General features: G+C 41.6%; 1 protein-coding gene across 1 annotated transcript in view; it reads left to right on the top strand.

Annotated features, from left to right (window-relative positions):
- LOC122816911 (junctophilin-2-like) overlaps positions 1 to 23,748 on the top strand; it is a 671,515-nt gene that overhangs the window by 144,116 nt on the left and 503,651 nt on the right. Inside the window, exon 2 of the mRNA XM_044089992.1 lies at positions 10,578 to 11,358. Within this exon, the coding sequence (XP_043945927.1) occupies positions 10,578 to 11,358 (781 nt within the window). The remainder of the gene's footprint in view (positions 1 to 10,577; positions 11,359 to 23,748) is intronic.

Genomic DNA, 23,748 nt, shown 5'->3' with positions numbered 1-23,748 from the left:
CTTTCTGGTGTTCATGCCTAGTTATAGTAATCATGGGGAATATATACTTCATTGCATAAATGTGGATCAACAACTTATACTTTTATTTAGACAGAACAAAATCCATAGATACATAGTTTTTAATTTAATTTTCCAAAAAGAAATTGGGTTCTCCATAAGGATGAACTTGAACATTGTCTTTTTTGTTTTGATGCTTCCCACGACCATACTTCTTATAGTATCTGTAAGCATTTGTGCCTAAGATACTCAGAAGCCATTTGTCTTCCCTGGTCATTTATTCTGAAAACCAATGACTTAAACAGCTAACCCAGGGTACCATGGCAGAGTCCCTGTCGGATTCCTTTGCTGCAACCAAGCAGGAGACTGGCATTGGTCCATGTTATCGTACATCCTCTAAGGCTTTGCAGGCATCTGTGGCGGATGTTGAGGGGGAACCATGTTTGATTATCTTGAAGGGTCCTAGTGGAATTCCACAGATTGTCAGGGAGAAAGTTTTGGGTTCTCTTATTAAATCTCGCCAAGGGTCTGAACCTCTTTTTTTTGTTAGGGCTGATGTCCTTTCTAAGAAAAGACAAAAAACTGAAGCATGTTTTAGTCTGTCCTATGGACCTTCAAAGAGAGTGCTAAGAGTTTACTCTGGGCTTGTTTTCTGCCTTAATGACCCTAAAGCCTCCTCAAGGGGTTTCAGTACCTGCTTCTCCTTGGACCTCTACCCCTACTAGATTCCTTGGATGAAGATTCAGTGTCTGGTGAGGGGTCTTTGTCCTATTCTTCCCAGATGCCTTTGGGTTATAGTTCTGAAGAAGTCTGTTAGCCCTGAGTTTCCTAGTTTTCCTTTGTGGGCATAATTGCTAGGATGATGGAATTCTTTAAATGGGATTCTTCTCCAGTATCTGATATTCAGAGAAGATGTTATTAGTTGCTTTAGGTGGATACTCCTAAACCATTGGCAGTTCCTCCTATGTTGGTTGTCTTGCTAGATACTTTAATTGCTGCTTCCATGTCTCCTGATACTCAGTCTCCTGCTCCTAAGAAACCTTATAGGTTCTGTAAGGTTCCTGAGGATTGTCAATTTTTATTTACATGTCCTTTTGCTGATCCTGCTGTGGTCAGTCTCCTCTGAAAAACCTTCTAAACATTTGCCTTGTGGTAAAAATAGGAGGGCAGTGGAGAGGATTGGCATGAAAGTTAACACTGCTTTGGCCTTTAGGGCCACATGCTCCACATGGCTATGTATACTCTGGCCTTTATTGCTCAGGTTTGTCAGATTATCTCTGACCTCCCTGATTCTGGTTATCTTTTTAGGTTCTGCTTCTCAAGTGGCTCACCATTCTATTAAGTGTAGCTATGATGCTGTTGGATGCCTCTTCTAGGGCTGCGGCTTTTGGGTCCATCAAGAGGCATTATTCTTGGCTTTCTTTTCGGTCTCTGCCTGAGCATTAAAGCCAAGTTGTTGGATGCTCCTTTGGATAGTGAACATCTTTTTGGGACAGCTGCTGCTGACATGTTTTAAGTTTCTTCAAGCGAAAGGCAAAGCCTTGCAAGACCTTAAACATATTTTTGTCTCTCCTATCCCTAAATTTCAGAGGAATTATCCTTTTAGATCTGCTTTTGTTCACAAGCAACCTCGCCAAGCCTGTAAGAGCAGGAAGGGTGTGAGGTGGGCCCCTCTGCTAAGGCTTGTCAAATTTCTGTGGCCCAGAAGCCTCCTTTATCTAATAAACCTGCTTCTTTTGAAAATTCACCCCCCCCCCTTTTTTTGTCCTGGTTCCTTTGTCCCTGTGGCTCTCTCTCGATCTTCCAAATTGACATCTCATCACTTCAGAATCTTGCGTTCTTTCTGTCATCCGTCAGGGTTACTTCATAGTATGGAAGTCTCCCCCTCCTTTTTCAGGGATTCCTCAACCTCCTCTAGAGCAACTTTCTCATTTCCCAGGAGGTTCTAGAGTCCCTGTTGAACCAAGGAACCATTCAACCTGTCTCCCCTTCCAAAGTGGAAAGGGGATTTTATTCCAGGATGATCCTGGTTCGTCAAATTGGAGACATATTTTGGATCTCTCCCAGCTCAACACATTTCTGAAGATCTCTTCTTTTTGGATGGACTCTTCAAACTCTTTCTGTCTTTTTACCCCAAGCTTTTCTGGTGTCATTGGATCTGAAAGATGCTTACCTTCATATCCTTATTCACCCTCTTTTAAGGGAGTTTTTACATTTCCCTGTGTCTTCCTCTTATTTTCAGTTCTCTGCTTTGCCCTTTGGTCTCTCTACTGCCCCAAGGGTATTCACAAAATGCCTAACCCCTGTGATTGCCATCTTCTGGCTCCAAGACATTCAGATTTTTCCGTATCTAGATGACCTGTTACTTTAGGCATCTTCTCCCGTTCAGTTGTTATAGGATCTGCTGTTCACCATCTCTCTTCTTCACAGTTTGGAGTTTGCTATCAATTTCAGAAAAGTTCATGCTGACTCCCCCTAAGGATCATGTGTATCTGGAATGGAGGATTCAGATAGTGCCATTGTTGGCCTCTCTTCCACCTCCAAAGGTGTTGTCGTTGACTGCCTTCTTTCAGTCTCTTCTTCCTCTGACTGCCATGCCAGCCAGAGAGTTTCTTTGGGTCCTGGGATACGTGGCCTTTTCTATTCCAGTGCTGCTTCTTGCCAGACACAAGTCAGTTTGGCTACAGCATCGTCACACTCTGAATTTCAGTGTACCCCTCCTTCCCTGTCTCAAGAAGGAATTTGAGTGGTGGATTCAGCAGTTCATTTTCAACCCAGGCCGGCCTTTTCAGCCTCAGATAATTTCCCAAGAGCTGTTTACCGATTCCTCAGACATGGAGTGGTGGGGTTCTCTTGGTCACCTGAAAGTTCAGGGTCTTTGGCCTCCCTATCAGAAGTCAGACCATGTCAAGATCAAGGGTCTGATAGCTCTGATTCTGGCCCTTCTGACTTTTCACCCCATGTTCTGTCCAGGCCCCCTTGAAGGTATACACAGACAACATTACAGCGATGTGATATGTCAACAAGTAGGGGTGTACGAAATCTTGGCTCCTCTGCAGGATGGCGCTTCAGGCTTGGGAAGTGGCTTTCTGTTATCAGCTAACTCTTCAGGTAGTATACATTCTTTCAAAGTATAATCTAATGACAGACTATCTGAGCAGGTCCAAAACACAGGATCATGAATGGATGCATCACCGACACTTGCTTCAGGACATTGCCCATTGGTGGGGGGTATTCCTCAGGTAGATCATTGTGCCTCTCCTCTGAACAGGCTTCTCTTCTGTTCCAGAGTGCAATGCTATCTAGCATGAAAGGCAGACACCCTTTCTTTTCCTTGGAAGGGGATGTTTTGTTATGCTTTCCCTCCTCTTCCTCTACTTCCAAGAGTCCATCAGAAGATTCATATGGACTCCACAAAAATCTTGCCAGTGTCCCCCTTTTGGCTGAGACAGCATCTGGCCAGGGGCAGTCATCACAAGTTACCTCACTAGCTGGATCTCCTCACACAGGACAAGGGGTCTCATCCATCCCCACTTGTCCACTCTGCAACTGACATTGTTAGTGATAGGGTTTTGATCCATTTCAGGCACCTGTTTTCTGAGAACATGCTCAGAATTTTAGCAGAGGCAAGGAAGCCCTCAACCAGAAAATCTTGTATGTCCAAATGGAAAAGATTTTCAGTCTGATGCCATACTCTTAACTAGGATCCTTTTTCACTGGGGGGTCCCCTCTGGTCCTCTCATTTGTGTGAATTGGTCAAGTCTGGTTAGGCCTATTCTTCTGTGATGGTCCATTTGTTTGCCATTTATGCTTGTCTCCCCTTGAATCCTCCTTTGACTTCTCATTTTGAGATAAAACAATTTGTTAAAGGTGTCCTGCATATTAGGCCTCCAAGGAAACCTTGTCCCTCCTCCTTGGGACCTTAAGTTTGTTTTGGAAAAATTGACTCTGGCTCCTTTTGAGCCTGCAGATTCTGCTTCTTTGTACCATTGTACCTGGAAGACTGTTTTGTTGTTGGCTTTTACTTTTACTCAGAGGAGATTTCTGAGATCCAGGCCCTTATGGCCATTCCTCCTTGTTTGTTTTTTCATAGGGACAGGGTACCCTTCCATACTAATTCTCTTTTTATGCCCAAGGTAGTTTGATAGTGAGAGGGTTCTGCATACCTTGGATTTTCATAGACAGCTGAGGTATTATTTGGATAAAACTGGGACCATTCATAAGTCTGATCCACTTTTGTTTCCTTTCATCCCAGTCTCTGAGTTTGACTTTTTCTAAGCAAACCATCTCCTCCTGGATGTCCAAGGTCTTTACATTTTGTTATTCTTTTCCAGGCAAATCTCTGTCTTCTTCTTTTAGAGCTCATTCCACTGTGGCTGTTGCCTCTTCTAGTGCCTTCTTCAATGGGTTGAACACCAATTATAGCCTTGAAGCTGCTGTTTGGTCTTCATTGCATACCTTTACTAAGTATTATAAGTTGGATATGGTTTCTAGGTCCAGAACAGGTTTTCCTGAAACCATTTCATGTGGGTTTGTTGAGGGCTCTTCTCGGTCTTCCCCCTCCCATTCTGATGTTTTTTGAGCTTTCTAATGCTCCCTCTTCTGCAGAATACTGCAACAATGGGTATAGAAGGACATAGTACAGTTGTGTAAAATCTTGCCATAGCAGTAGATGTCCTTCTGTTCACTGTAGTATGTGCACCTACACCAAATGTCAGCCTGTGGCTCCTCTCGTACTGAGCAGGATTACTATTGCAACAACACATCATCAGTGTAGGGTAAAACTAAACCTGTCTCATGACTATCCAATCCCAGCTCATGTTCCCTATTAGTGGGTGAACACTCTGGTTGGTGAATTCTGTTTCACAATGATAGTAAGAGCTGACATCGAAGGATCAAAAAGCATCGTCGCTATGAAGGCTTGGCCGCCACAGGCCAGTTATCCCTGTAGTAACTTTTCTGACACTTCCTGTTTAAAACCCAAAAAGGCAGAAGGATCATGAGGTCCCGCTTTCACGGTCTGTATTTGTACTGAAAATCAAGATCAAACGAGCTTTTGCCCTTTTGCTTCATGGGAGGATTCTGTCCTCCCCAAGCTCGCCTTAGGACACCTGTGTTACTCTTTGACAGGTGTACCGCCTCATTTCAAACTCCTCACCTGAAACTGTCCCCAGAGTGGGTTGCGTCAGGATACCCGGGCGCTTGGAGCCAGAAGCGAGAGCCCTCAATATTTATAATACTACAGCAACTTTGAAACATTAGGTGGAGGAACTATTTTACATAAAAAATGTGTATAAAAATAATATAGTAATACAAATATATAAATAAGTAAAACAATTTTACAGAGAACCCATTTTCTTAAGCACAATAATACCTTCCCAGGGTGTGTTAATGTGTAATTAATGCCCTTCCAGGTGTGTAGATGTCCTCTGCCTTTGGTGTGGGGCCACAGAACACCCCTAGGTGGGTATTAATTACACATTAACACACACCCTGTCAGGCATTATTGCTTGCTTAATGGTTATCAAATGTTCTATACTGTTTATTATAATGTTCCTCAAATAATCCCTGATTTTCAAAAATTGTTATTCTAATTTGTTTGGAAAGCCTAAGACCCACTAATGTAGATAATGACAGTTTTGGAAAAAAGTAATCATCATCATGATTATATCACATCCTCAAATTTCAGATGCTCATTTGCAGGCATTAAAGGTAGCTTGTACCTGACAGTGATTGAGATTTCCTTCAGATTAAGGAATTTAAAGTCGTCTGATTCAGATCATGATCTCTTAGACGTTTATAAAAGAAATATTTCTCTATTTAATTTTTGCTACATATATATAGACAGTGTTCATTGCCTTCTTCCTGCAACATCCATGCAGTTGTTTTAAAACCAGGCAGACATTACTCCCTATGCTCTTCATACTGTCTAGATTGCCTTTTCATGTAGATTATAAAATCTTTAATCAATATATGCTAGTTAGGTTAAAGAAGTATCTTTTACAATAAATGAAAGCCCAGAATACATTTATAAAATAATCACCACTCCAACTTACGTCAACAATAAAAATATCAAGGGTACTAGAGTAGACTGGATACTTACTTCTGTTCCAGGTAAAATCTGTAACACCAGGATTCTCAGACTCTTTAAGAAGCCATTGCCCTTTATTCACCATAAGAAAGCAAACAAAAATAGCGAATCATCACCACTTTAATGTGACTTTTAACCTCTCAAAGTTCAACAAAGACACATGGATGAATTTAAAGCACTTACCACTCGATAATGGTGTATTTATTCCTAAAAATTCTACATGAGCTGGCCCCACTTCAAAAAAAAAAAAAAGTCAAATCCTGCCCCAGCTATCCAGAAGTACAAAGCATTTCATGAAACTTGAAATGCTGCTTGGAAAACTTGGACCACAAACAAAACTCTGTTAAACCATCAAAAATTAAAGGTACTTGAAAAAAGAACCAAATACCATACTAAAAAAAAATACACATGCTTCCAAAATATAAATGATCAGAATCCCAAATTATTCTAATTTTCCATAAATCATCTTCTAAATCCTGACCATTTCACACTGCCTTCACCTACACTCAAATCTAATAACTCTGACATTGCTAATAAATTTCATTTTGTTAAGTCAGTCTCTTCAATACTAAACAGCTCTACACAAAATAGTGCCATGAACACGTTGCAAACTCTGTAATACCCTATCTCTCCAGCCAGTACCCACTGCTATAATCAAAAAATACTACTTAAACTAAAACTCGCCTCCCTAGCACAAAACAGTCATCCTGGTGAATATCTAAAAATGGCAACAGAGGCCATGCATTTAACGTGTCTCAGTTCTAATAAACAGTTCTATTAATGAATCTTGTGTATGTTTACAATCCACAAAGGTGGTCATTCTGTTAAACTCACCAGCTGTAGACCCACTGCCATCCTCTTCCCCTTATCAAAAATCCTTGAAGTGCATCCAGACCCTCCTTCACAGCATGTTTTTTGTCCTCCCCTCCCTTCTTGACTTCACTAATACTGTTAACACAATGAGAAATGATGGTAAACCTTTATCTGATCTCCTTGCTTTATCCAAAGCTTTCAGTACTGTCACCCACCTTATACTCTTAAAAGAAAACTCTCCAGTCCAGGACTTGACAATTCCTCTCTCTCCTGTTTTTTTTGGTTAACTTTTTCTAACAGACTCCAAGCAGTAAAATGGCTCACTGACATCTCATCCTTTCTCCCATCTTCAGTTGGGTCTCACAAGGATCCATACTTGGACCTATCATGTCCAGCCTCTTTGTTAATGACCTTCATCTGACCGGTAAGAATGCTACCTTAGTAGTATGTATGAGTCTACCATCATCTGCTAATCAGTCTTGATTCCATGCATAAACTGACCCAGGAATCCTTCACTTCTGTGGAAAACTGGCTGACTACCTCCCAGCTATTCCTAAATCCAAATAAAACGGAACCAATTATCTACTCTCAATTACCTCGCAATAAAGAAAGCGCCTTTCACTATTACTTTTTTCAGCAATACCAAAGTAAAACTTGTCTCACAAACCAAACTACTATTAATTTATATAGATGAAGATTTAAAGTTTGACTTCCACATTCAACATATAGTGAAAAAATAGCAAAAACGAAGCACACACTATAGGCAGAACCCTACCTATCTAGCAGTGCAAGATGTCACATCACCACTACCCTCCTACTACCTGCTCTCCTTTACTCAGCACCAGTACTGACAAACGTCCAAGTAACTCAACTAAACAAACTTGAGCAGTGCTACAAGTTTGCAAAATATGCAGCCCACCTCCCCCACAGAGGACATCACTGTTTGAGTCTGAGACCTTCAGTGGCCTAAACTACCTTACCATCTCATGTACTCTAACTCCCTGTTATCCGGAATCTAATAAACCAAATGACTATCTATCCCTAGCCAACCTTGGTCAACCATATAACCCACCCAGAAGCTTGCTGTCTTCTAACAAAGATCTCCTACACACATCAAAACCTAATAACTTTGCAGGCTATTCCCTCTACTCTCAAGTGTCAAAAACCTGGAACTCCATCCCCGTAACAGTTGGACAAGTCTGCTCAAACTACATTGAAAGTCTCATTTTCTCAAGTCTTATCTCTACACATGTGCTGCACCATTTGCACATCACTCCTGTTTAACCTTACCACTTCTCAACTCCCTCCAATCCCCCTATGTTACTCCCCCCCCCCTTTGTTATACTCCTTTACCCTCATTTACCCAGTAATATCTGAGCCTTTCTAATCTGCAATCATTGGTTCCTTGCACCGCTAACCTCACATCAGTATATTTATGTCATAAAAAACTGACAGGACAACCATGGCAATAGCTTCCAATTTAATAAAGCATAAAAATGATAAAACCAATACAGATACAATGGATAAGCACTTTCACGTAGATAACTACGCTTCATCAGATCCTTAAAATCACAATGGATGGACCAATCAGGATACCTGCAAGATTGACAACCTCCAGACTTTATACATTATGCAGGCAAGCCTTTCCAGGTGGAATGTGCTCTTAACTTACCCGCTCCTAATTGATAGATGGGGCTTTCTTTGAGAATTGACTATGCTTTGTAGATATGACTTGTTTAAATTTTGAAGTACAGTAGTATAGGTGGATAAAATATAAAGTCAGTTATAGTTGACTGCATCAGATAAAATGTCCACCTAGATTTTATAAATGTGTTTCTAGCTAATTAATGGCAGTTATTTACTTAAACACTGTTACTGAGTCTGATGAAGTCCCATTTACTTTGGCCAAAGGCAGATACCCATCCTTTTGCATGCTTGTGAACCTTGTATGATAACACTCTTTGAAGAGACATTTTCACTGTTTTTTTTTTGTTTTGCATTTTTGTTCCACTTAAATGAAATAAAGTACCCCATGTCACATTTAATTCTGCTACCATTCCTTTAGGACATACTTTTAAAATGAATTAAACTAATCAGGGCTTCCTCTATATGCTTCACCCAACTCTTAAGTCATCAATGTGTGAGATGCAGGTATTGTAATGGGTAAATAATAATAAATAAGCCACCTGCGTTTGCTGTTTACTGGATTAATGCACTGATTTTTCTTTGTGAACTCGAGTCTGCTTCCTTGGCTTAAAATTTGGATCTTCATTTCAGTATGTAATGAGGGGATACATTCTTCATGTAAAACAGGCTGCCAGTGCTGAGTTTAAAGTGCATTGATAATATAGATTTGACAGATGTACTCTTATGTCAGAAAAATGGCCTACGGCACTACAGCTAAAGTAAGGCAGCAGATTAAATTTTACAGTTGTCTTTCGGCTTTTCCCGGTTAGGGGTCACCACAGCGGAACTCCGGTCCGCTAATGATTGGCAGTAGATTTTCACGAACGCCAAAGTGCCAGCTCGACGTTCAACCTTCAACGAAGGCATGCCCATTTACGCATGTCTTTCGAACGCCCACCCAACCGCGGAGAGGACATGTAGACAGTAATTAGATGATTTGTGTGTACAAAACATGTAGTTTTGTCAAATTTATTTCCCTGTGAATTTCATTGCATAATTGCTGCTGCTTTTTAATTGTCCCTTGTGTACTGTGAGGTGTTCAATGGCTTTCAAAGATTTGCACAATCATTGTTACAGGCTGCAAGACGAGACAAACACGTTGAAAAAAACAAAGAAACAGTTGTAAGATTTATAAGAAAATAGTCATGAAAGAACAAGCAGTTATAGGCTGCTTAACTAAATGGCCATGAAAGAATAGAAACCTAAATATAATATCCCCACCCTTCTTGGCAAATGTTAGAATAACAAAAGGCATATTTCATTCTGCCTCTTCTGACCCTCAGAACTATGCTTCCATCAAAGCTAGCAGTTCTTAGCAGTTGCTCCTGTTACAGTGAACATCTGCATGTCAAAACCGCTATCATAATAGCCACATCATTATTTATTTGTATGGGCATTGGATCAGATGGATGATCATGTGTCAGGCATGACCTCTAGGATATTAACTGTGTTACTAATGCTGTGTTACAGAGGTAGGGCAGGAGTACAGAGACTGGGAAAATGTAACTTCCATACCACAGTACCGTGTGAGTGCTGTCTATCTGTGACTGTATCTGGATGTAGAGAATGCCACCTGCAGTTTACCATACATACAGTATTTATCATCTTTTGTATCTGTTATGGAGATCATGCTGCAATGCAGTATTGTACTGGAATGAAACCGCTTTACTAGAAAACATGTATAGAGGTCTTTGAATACTACACATTTCCAGCACAGTGCTGTTTGGAAAAACACTTTTTGCTTTTATCTGATAATGTGACGCCATCACACTTGTATGTATATATATATATATATATATATATATATATATATATATATATATATATATTTATATATATATATATATATATATATATATATATATATATATATATATATATATATATTGATATAAGGGAAAAAGGCTGCTGAATCATCGTGTCCATCTGTATGATCTATTAAAGTCCTTCTGTGTAAGTTAGAAATTAATTGTGACTTTTTTATTTTCAGGTACCTACCAGGGTCAGTTCACAAATGGCATGCGCCATGGCTATGGAGTGCGACAGAGTGTCCCATATGGCATGGCAGCACTTGCCCGCTCCCCTCTCCGTACCTCACTTACATCTCTGCGCAGTGAACATAGTAATGGAACCCTGTTACAGCAAGATGCCCTTGGCCCAAACCAGGAAAGCTTTGGTACAGCTACAATCACACGTGGTGGTTTTGCACTCAGTCTCCATTGTGATCCAGACTCTATCAAATCAAAGAAAAAAGGACTCTTTAGAAGGGGTTCCATTTTAGGGAAATTAACAAAATCAGAATCTAAAACTTCTCTTTCTAGCCAGAAGAGTAAACTAAGTTTTATAAAGAGTGAAACCGGGTTGAGCTCTGCTGCTAGTGATGCTAATTCCATGGCAAGCTACGGGGATGGTACAGAAGGAGGAGAATATCCACCTGTTGAAGCTGACATCGATGCCACCACAACTGAAACATATATGGGCGAATGGAAGAATGATAAACGTTCAGGTTTTGGCATCAGTGAAAGATCAAGTGGGCTGAAATATGAGGGTGAGTGGCTAGACAATCTCAGACATGGCTATGGATGCACTACATTACCTGATGGCCAAAAGGAGGAAGGAAAGTACAGAAACAATGTTTTGATTAAAGGCATGAAGAAGCGAGTGATTCCTCTTAAGAGTGCCAAAATAAGGCAGAAGGTCGACAGAAGTATTGAAGGAGCACAGAGAGCAGCTGCAATTGCAAAACAAAAATCTGAGATTGCAGCCTCCAGGTAAGATAAAAATTCTGATTTATAATCAAACATTATTATAACTTGATTGATTAGTAATTTGTTAGCTTAACTGCATGTTAAAGACAACTGAAAGTTGTTTAGATGAGAATTTTTTCATGTTTTTTTTTTAATTTCATAGTTCAGGTTCAACAGTACTTAGCAAATTGTATATGCTTTACAGGTTAAATGTAATTTCAGATAAGCTGTAGCATTATTGTTTCCTATTCATAACTTGATCTATTCAGTTTTAATTTGATTTTTGATCTTACTTTCAGTGGTTTGCAGGTGATTTCTTATTCATTGTTGAAAAACAACTAGAGTACAAAATCCAAATAGTTACTTCCTGGCATTCAACTTTTGTATTAAAGAAAACTAATAATTTTACAGATATCAGTGTAACTGACACTTGGTGTTTAACTGTTCAACTGCTTTTGTAAGATGGGGAGGGAACTAAAACAAAGAATAGGCACAGTTGAATCTAGATCCTATTGTAAAAGAAGATTTGTATGTTATGAGGAAATATTACTTCATAAAGAGAGTTGCAGAAAAATCAGTGAGCTGTCGTAGTGGATGTGAAGTACAAAATATCAGACCTATTCATTAGGACAAGATATAAGTGGAAAAAACAGGGCTGGGAGTTGGGCACCTGCAGAGCACTTTGCTAGCTGCAGTATTTAGGCAGATTATGTGGAGCTTTTGTCTTCTGGGAGTTTTGATTATGCAGGTTTATGTGTATTGAAAACAAAACCAGTGTTGTACATAAAAAGACAGATCTCGAGCAGCAGTATATTGTTATTGATGTATTTTAAGATTGTAGGAGCTTTCATGTGGTATTAAGGTAATGCAGCATGTCAAACAGAAAAGCACTGAATAGGGGAGAGCACTATGGTGGAAGGAAGGAGTATCTTGTCAATGTAAATGTGCTAAACCATGTAAATGGAATATCATTGCAGTGAGAGCATAGTCTAGCTTAGAAGCTACATTAGGGCTCTATTTACTTCTCTTGATAAGTATAAATTGATTCAAGTTGTGTTTTGCATATAGCATAATTGGTAATTTAGTATTTGGAAAATATAGAATGATGCATAATATGTACCTTAAATCTTCCATCTCACAGGATATTGTTTTAGGTTGCCTTCTGGAGTCCTTCCTCAAAAAAGTAGACCTGTATCAGGAATTGTTCCTAAGCTTCTCCAATGTGTCTCAGACTTCAGCGTGGGAATATCTCAGGATTCTAGGGTTCTTGGCATCTGTGATTTTAATAATTCTTCTTGCCAGATTAAACATGAGGAAAATTCAATGGTTCCTAAAGACTTGTTGGTTCCAACAGCTGCAGCCACTGACTTTTTTTTCAGAATCCAGTGTTGGGCTTTGTGAAAAGAGATTTACTTTGATGGAGGAACCAGATATAATTGAAACTAGGTTTTCCGTTATCTCTTGCATCCCTTCACAATTTGTAACGAGAGTTGCATCACATTTTGCATGGTGAACAGTGTCCACGGTGGGAAAAAGTACAAGGTCTGTGGAGAAACAGGGAAGGCCAAAGCACATCATTGTGAAAGAGGTGTGATGTTCTTCATCTCACATTGCTGCAGTCCTTACACTTGGGTAGTCCGCTGTCCTCGGTCGGCCCGAATATCAAAGTATTAGGCTGACGTCGGTCACGGCGCTTAAGACTGACATCAGGACGTCAGGGTACAAATGCGCATGACCGACGTCATATCCTCAGTCTTTTTTGCCGCATGGTCCGATGCAGAAGCAGCGTTGCAAGTGCCGTTCGGCGTTCTGAAATTTTTCGAATTCGGAGTTTCAGACCGAGTCAAAGTTGGCTAAGTACCCGTTGGGAATATTTTAGTTTTTCTTGCCTCAGTGGTTTACGGATGACAGAAAAAGTGAATAACTGTATTTCTTGTGGGAAGCAGATACCGCATAGGGATTATCATACTTTGTGTATTCCTTGTTTGGGGCCTGAGCACGGCGTTGTTGGGTGTCGCTTTTGTGCTAGGTTCAATAAGCGCACTATTAAGCGAAGGTTAGATTGTGCCAGGTTGGTCTTGAGGCGGTGCAATTATAATATGCCGTCGGATGCTCCGGCCGCTTCTTCGAAGAAGCGCAAAGACAAAGCAGCTAAACCCAGGCAAGAAGAGTCGTCCGTGCGGACGCCGGTTCTTTAGAGCGTCAGTGGAACCGGTGGTTCCACGAGGCTTCTCTGGAGTCCCAGGGGAGACTTTGATATTGCAGGATGTGGCCTCTCAGGAGGCAGGTCAGGCTGAAGGGGCTTCTCAGGTTACTGTACTCCCTCCCTTCCTAGGGTGGTTAGGCCCTCTCCTTCTGTTTCCAAGGCTTCTCCCAGAGGCAGGCCAGGTTTAGCTTCTGTTGGTGTCACTCCTAGTTCATCAGGATCTGTGCCCAAGAAGCACATGCTTAAAATGGCAGAAGATTTAATTACTTTGATTAGAGGTTCTTTGCCCCTCCTGATAAGAGGCCTAGGGTGGAACCAGAGTTGGGGAGTTTTGAGCAGGCTTCGGATGTTTCAGAGTCTTTGGCTGAAGACTTGCAGGAGTACTCTCCTTATTCTGATTCTGATGCAGATGATTCAACTCCTTCTGCTTCTCCTCCAGAGGATTTTTCTTTTCAGAGACTCTCCATTCCATGAGGAACATTTTAAGTGGGAAGGTCAGGACTTCTCTGATTCCAGGAAAAGGCTTAGGGAATTTTGCTTTTACCCCAGCATAGGCCTTTGGCTATACCACCTGTTCTGGATGTTGTGGAAGATGTGTTTGCAGAGGCTTCACTTAATCCTGATTCTTTGCCTCCTGCTCCTGTTAAACCGGATAGGTATTACAGGGTGCCTGAGGCTCATAAATATCTTTATAAGAGTCCTAGGGCGGACCCAGAAACTGTTAGTCAGGGACCTAAGGGTGTCAAGGCCTCTGTTGTAAAAAAATCCGGTTCCTCCAGATAAAGAGGCCAGAGCTTTGGATAGATGGGGAAAGAAAGTCTATACGTCTTCCACCTTAGCTATGAGGGCTTTGAATTGCCAGTTTCACATGTTGAAATATCAAAACTATCTTCTTTCTCAATTGAAGTCTAAGGTAGATGCTCTGGTGGAAGGCATTGAGTGTAAAGAATTACAAGATTTGGTACATGTCTCTGAACAGGTGGGTAAGCATTCTTTACAATGTGGTTTTGATGCTGTACAGGCCTCGTCTAGGGTGGCTGCCACTGGGTCAGTTCTTCGCAGGCACGCCTGGCTGAGGGATCAGAATTTATCTGACCATGTTAAGACAAGGATTTTGGATGCTCCCTTACAGTCTGATGTGTTGTTTGGTTCACCTGTGGAATCAGTCTTGAAGAAAATGGAAGACAAGGCTAAGTCTATGCAGGCTGTTAAAGATTTTTTGCAAGTTCAGCCTCCAAAGTTTAGTAGGAACTGGCCTGCTAAGGGGTGGACGTACCCTTCTTATGATTCACAGTCTAGGGGTAGATCTAGACGTGGTAGGGGCAGAGCTCAGAGCTCCTTCAGACCTAGAACAGGAGTTCACCTGCACAATCTTCGGGTGAGGGCAGGGGCCAGTCCTTTCGTAAACAGGCCCAATGACCTACCTTTTCAGCTGCCAGATCCTTCTTGCCTGGCAGCACCTTTGGGAGGAAGGTTGGCACTCTTCAAGGAAAATTGGAGTTTGATTACCCAAGACAGATGGGTATTGGATATCATACACCAAGGTTACAAGTTTTATTTCCATACCTTGCCTCCTTTCAAAGGCATGCCGGACGTTCCTCCTCAGCAAAGACTAGAGGCTCACAAACAAATTTCTCTGTTGCTTCAAATAGGGGCCATACAACCGGTCCCTCTGCCAGAAGTGGGCCTAGGATTTTATTCTCGCCTGTTCCTAGTACCAAAGAAGGGGAACACGTGGAGACCAATTTTGGACTTATCTATCCTCAACACTTATCTGGACATTCCCAAGTTCAAAATGTTGACGTTACAACAGCTTTTACCTCTGCTGGGCAAAGATCACTGGATGGTGACTCTGGATCTCAAGGAGGCTTACCTTCATGTTCCTATCAGGCTAAGTTGCAGGAAGTATCTGCGTTTTCGGGCTGGGACTTCTCATTATCAGTTCTCTGCATTGCCCTTTGGCTTATCTACTGCGCCCAGAGTGTTCACGAAGGTTCTGGCTCCAGTGATAGCTTTCTTCAGGCTAAGAGGAATACAGATCTATCCTTATTTGGACGATTGCCTGATTCTGGCCCAAGGAAAGGACGAACTTCTTCATCATTTACAATATGTGATAGCAGTGCTAAGATGCCTGGGGTATTCTGTGAACATGCCTGGGGTATTCTGTGAACGAAATAAAGTCCAGTCTAGTACCCTCTCAGGACATGTGCTTTCTGGGTGTAAGACTGAATACAGCATCCCAGATGGCCTTTTTGACCCCGGACAAACAAAAGAATCTTTCTCTTTACTTCCATCAATTGTCTCATCAGTCCAGGCTGACTGCAAGGACAGTCCTTCAAGCCTTGGGGTTCATGGCATCTTGTATTCTGGTGCTTCCCAATGCCAAACTGCATATGAGGAAGCTACAATGGTATCTCAAAAATGTATGGACACAGCACTGCCAAGATATGGACACTGTCATTCAGATAATACCTTGCATTCAAAAGGAATTTTTGTGGTGGGCTCAGGAATGTCACCTAAACAAGGGACTCTCTGTGACCCGGCCAGAGGAGAGTCAGATTCTAACGACAGATGCCTCAGACAAAGCTTGGGGAGCTCATCTAAATGGAAAGTGGGTACAAGACACGTGGCCTGCCAGACTTCAACATCTACATATCAACTTGAAGGAGATGTTAGCAGTCCAATTTGCATTAATAGCTTTCAAGGATTTACTTCTTCCAGGGCAGGTGTTGGTTCTAACAGACAACACAACTGTCATGTGGTACATCAACAAGCAAGGGGAACACATTCTTATCCTCTATGCAGACAAGCAATGATTTTGTGGGAGACTGCTCTCAGTTTACAGCTAAATCTTCAGGCAAGGTTTCTGCCGGAGCACAGAACTCCTTAGCAGATGTGTTGAGCAGACAAATTATGGATCCCCACAGTGGAAATTGGATCCTCATGTATTTCAGAAATTGACAGTGTTATGGGGAACTCCAGACATAGATCTGTTCGCTTCTCCACTAAACTACCAGCTGCCAAAGTTTTGCACAAAAAGGTTTCATCCCACAGCTTGGAAAGTGGATGCTCTTTCATTCAGTTGGAGCAATCTTCATGTGTATGCCTTTCCACCTCTGCCTCTCCTCCCAAAGGTACTCCTGAAGGTCAGACAGGACAAGCCAAAGATGATTTTAATAGCTCCAGATTGGCCTCGACAGCACTGGTACCCATTACTGAGAAGTCTGGTACGGGAGCCTCCATGGCCTTTACCTTCGATTCCACACCTGCTGTCTCAGGAGAACAGTCATTACTCAATGTCAAACTTCACTCTCTTCACCTAACAGCCTGGCATATTCTGTTTTAAACCCTGGAGGGTCTCAGCTTCCACAGCAAGTTTTGAATGTTATTTTGGAGGCCAGAAGGCCTAGTACAAGGAAAGTGTACGCAGATAAATGGAAGAGATTTTTATTTTGGAGTACAGCAAAGGAATTTGATGTTTCTAAGCCTAATTTAAGTGTGGCTCTTCAATATCTTACTGAGTTACTGGACAAAGGTTTGTCCTTCTCTTCTATTAAGGTTCATGCTGCAGCAATTTCTGCTCACTATGACTGTGACCCACCATTGTTTTCTCATCCTTTGTTTAAGCAATTCCTTAGAGGGGCAAAGAATATAAGACCCCACGTAGAGCTCCTACTCCTGCTTGGGATCTCAATTTTGTGTTGGAGAAACTCACTCTACAACCTTTTGAGCCTGCAGCTACTGCCGAGTTGAAATATTTATCATGGAAGACTGCTTTTTGTTGGCCATTACCTCTGCAAGAAGGGTTTCTGAATTACAGGCCCTTATGGCGGTTGAGCCTTTCTTAATTTTCCATAAGGATAGGGTATCTTTGCGTACTAATCCTTCCTTTATGCCTAAAGTGGTTTCTAGTGTGGCTTTAAACCAAACTATTCATTTGCCTACTTTTTATGCAAACCACCAAAATAAAGGGGAAAAGATTTTGCACACTTTGGATATACACAGGCAGTTGCGATATTATTTGAGCAGAACTAAAGGGTTCAGGCAGTCTCAGCAGTTATTGGTTTCATTTGCTTTGGGTTCTCAGGGCAAGCCTGTGTCAAAACAAACTATTTCTAAGTGGATTGGGTTTTGTATTGCTTTCTGTTATTCCCATCATGGTAAGGAGATTCCAGCTGGGATTAGGCCTCATTCCACTAGGGCTACTGCCACTTCTACAGCTTTTTAAGGGGTGGCAACTAAAGATATTTTGGAGGCAGCTACTTGGAGTTCAGTGCATACTTTCTCTAAGCATTACCACCTTCCACTTTACTCTAAATCTAGGGCTGGTTTTGCCACTGCAATTTTACAGGGCATTTTGGCAGCTCCTACTGCTTTATAGTTTTGCCATCCTCCCTTACCTCTGCTTTGGGATTCTACCCAAGTGTAAGGACTGCAGCAATGTGAGATGAAGAACATAGTACAGTTTTGTACCTACCATAAATGTAGATGTTCAAGATCCACATTGCTGCAGTCCAATTTACCTCCCTCCTTCCCCTCTGTAGTTAGAGGCGGTTGTGTGGTTTGGGTTGTAAATATTGTGGATATTGTATATATTGTACATATGATTAGTGCAAGGGTGGTTGGTTGTTTTTTGCTGTCTTTTGGTTTTGACCTTTCTTTTTAGGGTCTTCTGACATCTGGGGCAAGAAAAGACTGAGGATATGACGTCGGTCATGCGCATTTGTACCCTGACGTCCTGATGTCAGTCTTAAGCGCCGTGACCGACGTCAGCCTAATACTTTGATATTCGGGCCGACCAAGGACAGCGGACTACCCAAGTGTAAGGACTGCAGCAATGTGGATCTTCGAACATCTACATTTATGGTAGGTACAAAACTGTACTTTATTCATGCTGTCCGTTCTGATCACCATCTGTGGTCACCAGGACCTCTAAAGTGATCACAGGCAACACCACAGTGATGTGGTACATTAACAAACAGGGGGGCTCCAAGTCCTATCCTCTGTGCAGGCTGGCTAGGGTGGCTTAGGAGGTCTCAGTTCAGCAATGTTTAACCCTCAAAGCTTCCTGCATTCTGTTAGAGCAAACTGTAGTGGCAGACCAGCTGACCAGTACCAGGACAGACCCTCACAAAGGAGAATCGAATGAGGGAGTCTTCTGGGATTGAGCCAGTTATTGGGAAATCCTCAAATAGATATGTCTGTCTCCTTTCAAAACAGATAAGTGAACACATTTTAATTCAGGATTCCTTGTAAGCAGGCCTGGAAAACAGATGCTTTTTCATTCCAGAGGATGGGAAGATTCCTTTATGGCTTTCCACCTTTTCTCACTGATATCCAGGGTCATTCTGAAAATTCAGAAGGAATATCCAAAGATCATTGTTGTGACTGCCTTCTGGCTCAGGCAACAGTGGTTTCTGTTTCTTATGGAATTGGCCAAGGGCAATTGCCACTAGCTTCTTCACACACAAGATGGCAGGAGTTTGGTACATTCCAGTAACGAGCAACATCAAATGACTGTCTGAATGGTTCACTTTAAATACCCTTTAGGCTCCTTTTTTTCTGAACATGCATCAGGTGTTAAAGGAGGCAAAGAAACTTTCTACTGGGAAATCTTGTATTGGTAAATGAAAGATATTTGCAAGTTGGTGCTACACTAATAACCAGAGCCCATTTCATGGTTTCTGCATTACTGTTTTTGCAGTATTTTCTGACTTATCGTCTGACCTATCTGCCTTCATCAAGGTTCATTGACCATTTCGGCATGTCTGCCCACTGGATACTCCACTTTCTTTTCAGTCTTGGGTCAAGCTGTTCTTGAATGTGTTTTACATTTAAGTCCACCTAGGAAAAATCTGGCAACTTTTCCTCTACACAGTTAACATTTTAAAGTAGGTATCTGTGTCTCCTTTAGAACTATCTCATCAGGCTGATTTATGGTTAATTACTTTGAGGACTGTTTTATTCATTGCTCTGACATCTGCAGTAAGAGCATCTAAGTTGCAAGCTCTTATGGAGGGTCACTCCTATTTGGTGTTTCATAGTGACAGAGTTACTTTAAGAACAAATTCCTCATTTATGCCTATAGTGTTTTTTTGTTTTTACTTTTAATCAAGTCTTCCTGCTTCTTTCCAGAGCCTAAAAAAACAGGGTGAAAAGATTCTTCATACTCCGGATGTGTGTGGACAACTCATTTATTATCTTGACAGAACTGAATCCTTTATTTTCTATGAAGGGAAGAAAAAGGGAAATCCCTGTCAAAACAGACTGTTTCTGGATGGTTGACCCCTGCTGTTTCATTTTGCTGTTCCCACCACAATAACACACTTCTAGGCAGAGTTAAGGCTTAGTCTGCCAGGGCCTTGGCTACTTTGATGGCTGATTTGTGAAGAGATGGAATCTAGAAGCATTTTACAGACAGCTGCTTAGTTCTCTGTACATAATTTTACAAAGCAGTGTTAACTAGATTCCTTTTCCATGTCTAGAACACTCTTTGCTAAAATCATTCTTCAGAGGCTGCTGGACATTTATCCTTCCTCCTCCTAATCTCTCTAAGCTATGGCAGTCTACCCATGTAGCTAAGGCTACTTGGTACTCTCTTAGCTGGCAGAACTGTTTTTAAGGAGTCTCTTACTCTTTGATTAAAATCTGCCTGCTTGCCTCTACAGCGATAGAGAATTCACATCCTATGGTAAAACAGATTCTCAAAGGAATTATCCATTTAAGCCCCAGGAGAGCCCCAGTGTCTGCCTGAGACCTTAACTTTGTACTGGAAGAGCTTACCCTGCTCCCTTGAGCTTGCTCCTTCTGCAGGTATCAAATTTCTGTATTGCAAAGCTGCATTCTTGATAGCAATCATTTTAGCTAGAAGGATATCTGAGCCAGAGCCCTTTCTTAGATTCCATCAAGATGGAGTTTCCCAGAGGGCAAATCCTTCCTTCGTGCTTGAAGTATCTCAGAACTATCTGTGGACCAAGCACTTCTGACCCTGTGTTCAATCCCAATTCACTGGACATATACAGGTAGTTGAGGGTTTTATTAGTATAGGACCAAAATCCTCAGAAAATCTAACCAGCTGTTTGTTGCCTCTGCCACTAATAAACTAGGATAACCTACAAACAAACACACACTGTTTAAAAATAGATTTCTAATTGCATCCCATTTTGTTACAAACATCATGACAAGAGTGAACCTGACAGCATTATAATTCATTCTGCCAGGGACCACTGCTACCTCTACTGTCATCAGGTAAGTGTCTACCCAAGCTATTCTTGAGGCACTTACCTGGTCCTTAGTCCACACTTTTTCCAGGCACTACACTTTGTCCTCTGCTTTTAGAGCTAGAGTAGCTTTTGCCTCTACTGTCCTGCAGGGAATTCTATCTTCTTGTTGGTGCTGCCTACCCTGCTACCCTTCCCTTTAGGTATGGGAATCCTCCTGCAGCAGTAAAACATGATAAACACAGTACTGTTGTGTGTAGTTACCATAAATGTAGATGGTTGCGTGTCTTCTCTGTTGCCCATATCCTTTCCCTCCCTCCTACACCTCTTTTGGCTTTACATTGGGGAGGACTCCTCCTTCCTTCCCTATTAGGTTCTCTATGCTGTTTAGAGGCTGTCTACTGCTGTCTGTCACATCATGCCTGCCGGGCATAGTGTGCGTGGGGTGTGCTGTTTGCCTGGGGCTCAGAGTGAGGTTCTTGTCCTGTAGGTGTAAGAATGACCTGAAGCAGTGGCGTTGGACAACAACTCTTATATCCCAAATGTCCTGATGTTGGAGGTAAGAGTGCTTGCTGGACTGGGGGAGGGATAAAATCTCTGGCATTCAGGCTGGCTGCAGACTTCCATAGCAAGAAATCAGAAAAAGTTATTACTGCAACAGTGAAGGCACTCAGACATCTACATCTGTGATAAGTAGACACGCCTGTACTTTCTCCATTATGCCCAGTTATACCTGAGTAGAGTGTAACAGGGCACCCTTACGCAGTGCCCCCTTCTGTGGGTTTTCTGTCTTTGACCCAAATATAAAAGCTAACCTGGAGAACATGGAAGAGGAAGGCAAAACCTTTTCTGTTGTCAGGTAGAGTCTGTTATGCACCTTTACTAGTGCACAACAGAGCCTATATTAGGTTTGGTTTCTGTATGACTAACAGAGGTCTGGAAAGAACCAATTTAGCAACCATCACATTTCATTATGACTGCCAGCCCAGAAGCAGGAAAGTTGACAGCAGTAGAGGTACAGCAGTCTAATCTATGTAATCTTGTCCAACTCTCCCACACTGATAATCGAGAGTTGTCTTTCCCTTTACTTACAAGTATAGCTAGCCACCATGGAAGACAGGTGGGTAAGATTAGTAATATCCAACCATATGATTCCTTCCACATCCTTCCGAACTCCCATTATGTCCCCTTGTCAGAAGTCCTATTCCATCAAAAGAGTGTGGCAAGAAAAAGGGGCATTAAACCCGCTACAAAATAGATTCACCAAAAGGTCCCAGTAAAATAGGATTAGGTTATTATTCCTTGTTCTCTTTAGACGGGCCTCATTCCTTTATTAGACTTGAGTGGCTTAAATAAATTTATCCCCGGAGAAAACTTTCAGATGGTCAGGGTGAAGTGCGTCCTTCCTTCTGTGTCAACGAGTGGATTGGCTATACTCTGTGATCTTGAAAAGATGTGTGTTGTAGCATTAAATTTCCATGGAGTTCAAAAAGTTTTTAAACCTCTGGGTTAGAAGCAGCCATTTTCCAGACTCTTCCATTTGGTATTATCTCAGTTTGCAGTGCATTCACTGAATGTACATCATAGTTGCAGCAAACCAAAGTCTCAAGGGGTTGAAAGTGTTTCCTTCCTTACTTAAATGACTGGATGCTACATGCTGTCACACAGAACGGGTTGATTTCTACTGGAGTCTCTACTAAGTTTCTGACAGTCTTTAGGAATTATGGTGAATACTGTAGTGTCCCTTTTGGCATTCTCTGAAAAAGCTGATCTGTACAGGGTGTACTGTGGGCAGTCAGTGTTGTAGTACCCATCTTCCCTCAGACAGGATGTTTTTATTCTAGAATATAGCATCTCAAATAATTCAGTCTCAAATGTCTAATGACAGCAACTGCTTCCATTTTTCCACTTGCCAAGTTGTATGTAAAAATTCTAGTTTCTCAGGTCCCAGTTAGATCCTTTGATGTAAGCTATCAAGATTTCCAGGGCTTGCTTGTCATGTGATGGTCCCACATTCCAGAACCAACTCTGGGTAATCTATTCCCAAGTTCCCTCTCTCATAGTGGCTGTCACTATGAATGACTCTTCACTTGGTTAGTGGGTAGTGTCAAGCGCAAACTGTCCAAGGCATGCATTCACAGACAATGGACAAGTTTTACCTCAGTGTTTTGGAGTTATCCTTTCTCTGCTGGCCTTTCAGGGCTTCCTACCTGAAGGTTCTTTAGCCCTCTATGCTGAACATGGCAGCGATGTGTTGTATAAATAAGCAGAGGTGTTCCCTCTGTTGAGAAGTGACTCATGCATGAGAATGGGGTGTGTCACCAGGACACATTTTTGCAAATCAGATTGCTAGGAAAATCAGTTCTGTAGCTGGCAGGCACAGTCGCTGCTTACAGGTGAGTGTTCCCTCAGTCTATCAGCATGAAAAAGTTTCCATTATTTTTTCTATTACTGGGAGTAGTCTTTGCTGTGACCTGTTTGCATCTTCAAACAAGAAGTGCAGCAACTTCTTTTCCCTTGGCCCTCTTTCAAGGATGTTTCTCTGGGACAGTGTCCTCCAAGAAATGCCCCCAGTGCTCCTTCATACCCCCCATAGTCCATTTTTCCAAAATTCCTATAGAAAGCCAGGTGGAAACTGACTTAAGTCAGTATTGTGGTCCAATTTTGACCTCAATGAGTGTAGCTCCTGTCCTCAGTCCTAAAAAGAGAATTTTCTCAGCGTAAATGTGACAACCTGTACCAAAAACAAAACGCTGAACCCCTGTGTCTTGAAACACTCAAAAAACAAGGCAAGGAAGCGAAAAATATAAAACTTTTAATATTCCAATGTAATTCAAAGTTAAGCGCTTTCACTCGCTCATTGCGAGCTTCATCAGAACTAAAAAAATGCATATACACAATATCAGATTTAAGTAGCTTTTTTGGCGCCAAAAAATTTAAAATGCACCGTATCTCAGACAGCATGATTTAAAGTGACAGTGCTAATTA

The sequence above is a fragment of the Protopterus annectens genome, chromosome 12.part0, assembly GCF_019279795.1.
Source record: "Protopterus annectens isolate FY-2018-M chromosome 12.part0, PAN1.0, whole genome shotgun sequence".
NCBI classification, from domain to species: domain Eukaryota; kingdom Metazoa; phylum Chordata; order Ceratodontiformes; family Protopteridae; genus Protopterus; species Protopterus annectens.
The sequence above is the reverse complement of the archived record's forward strand: the minus strand, read 5'-3'. Positions and strand labels throughout refer to the sequence as shown.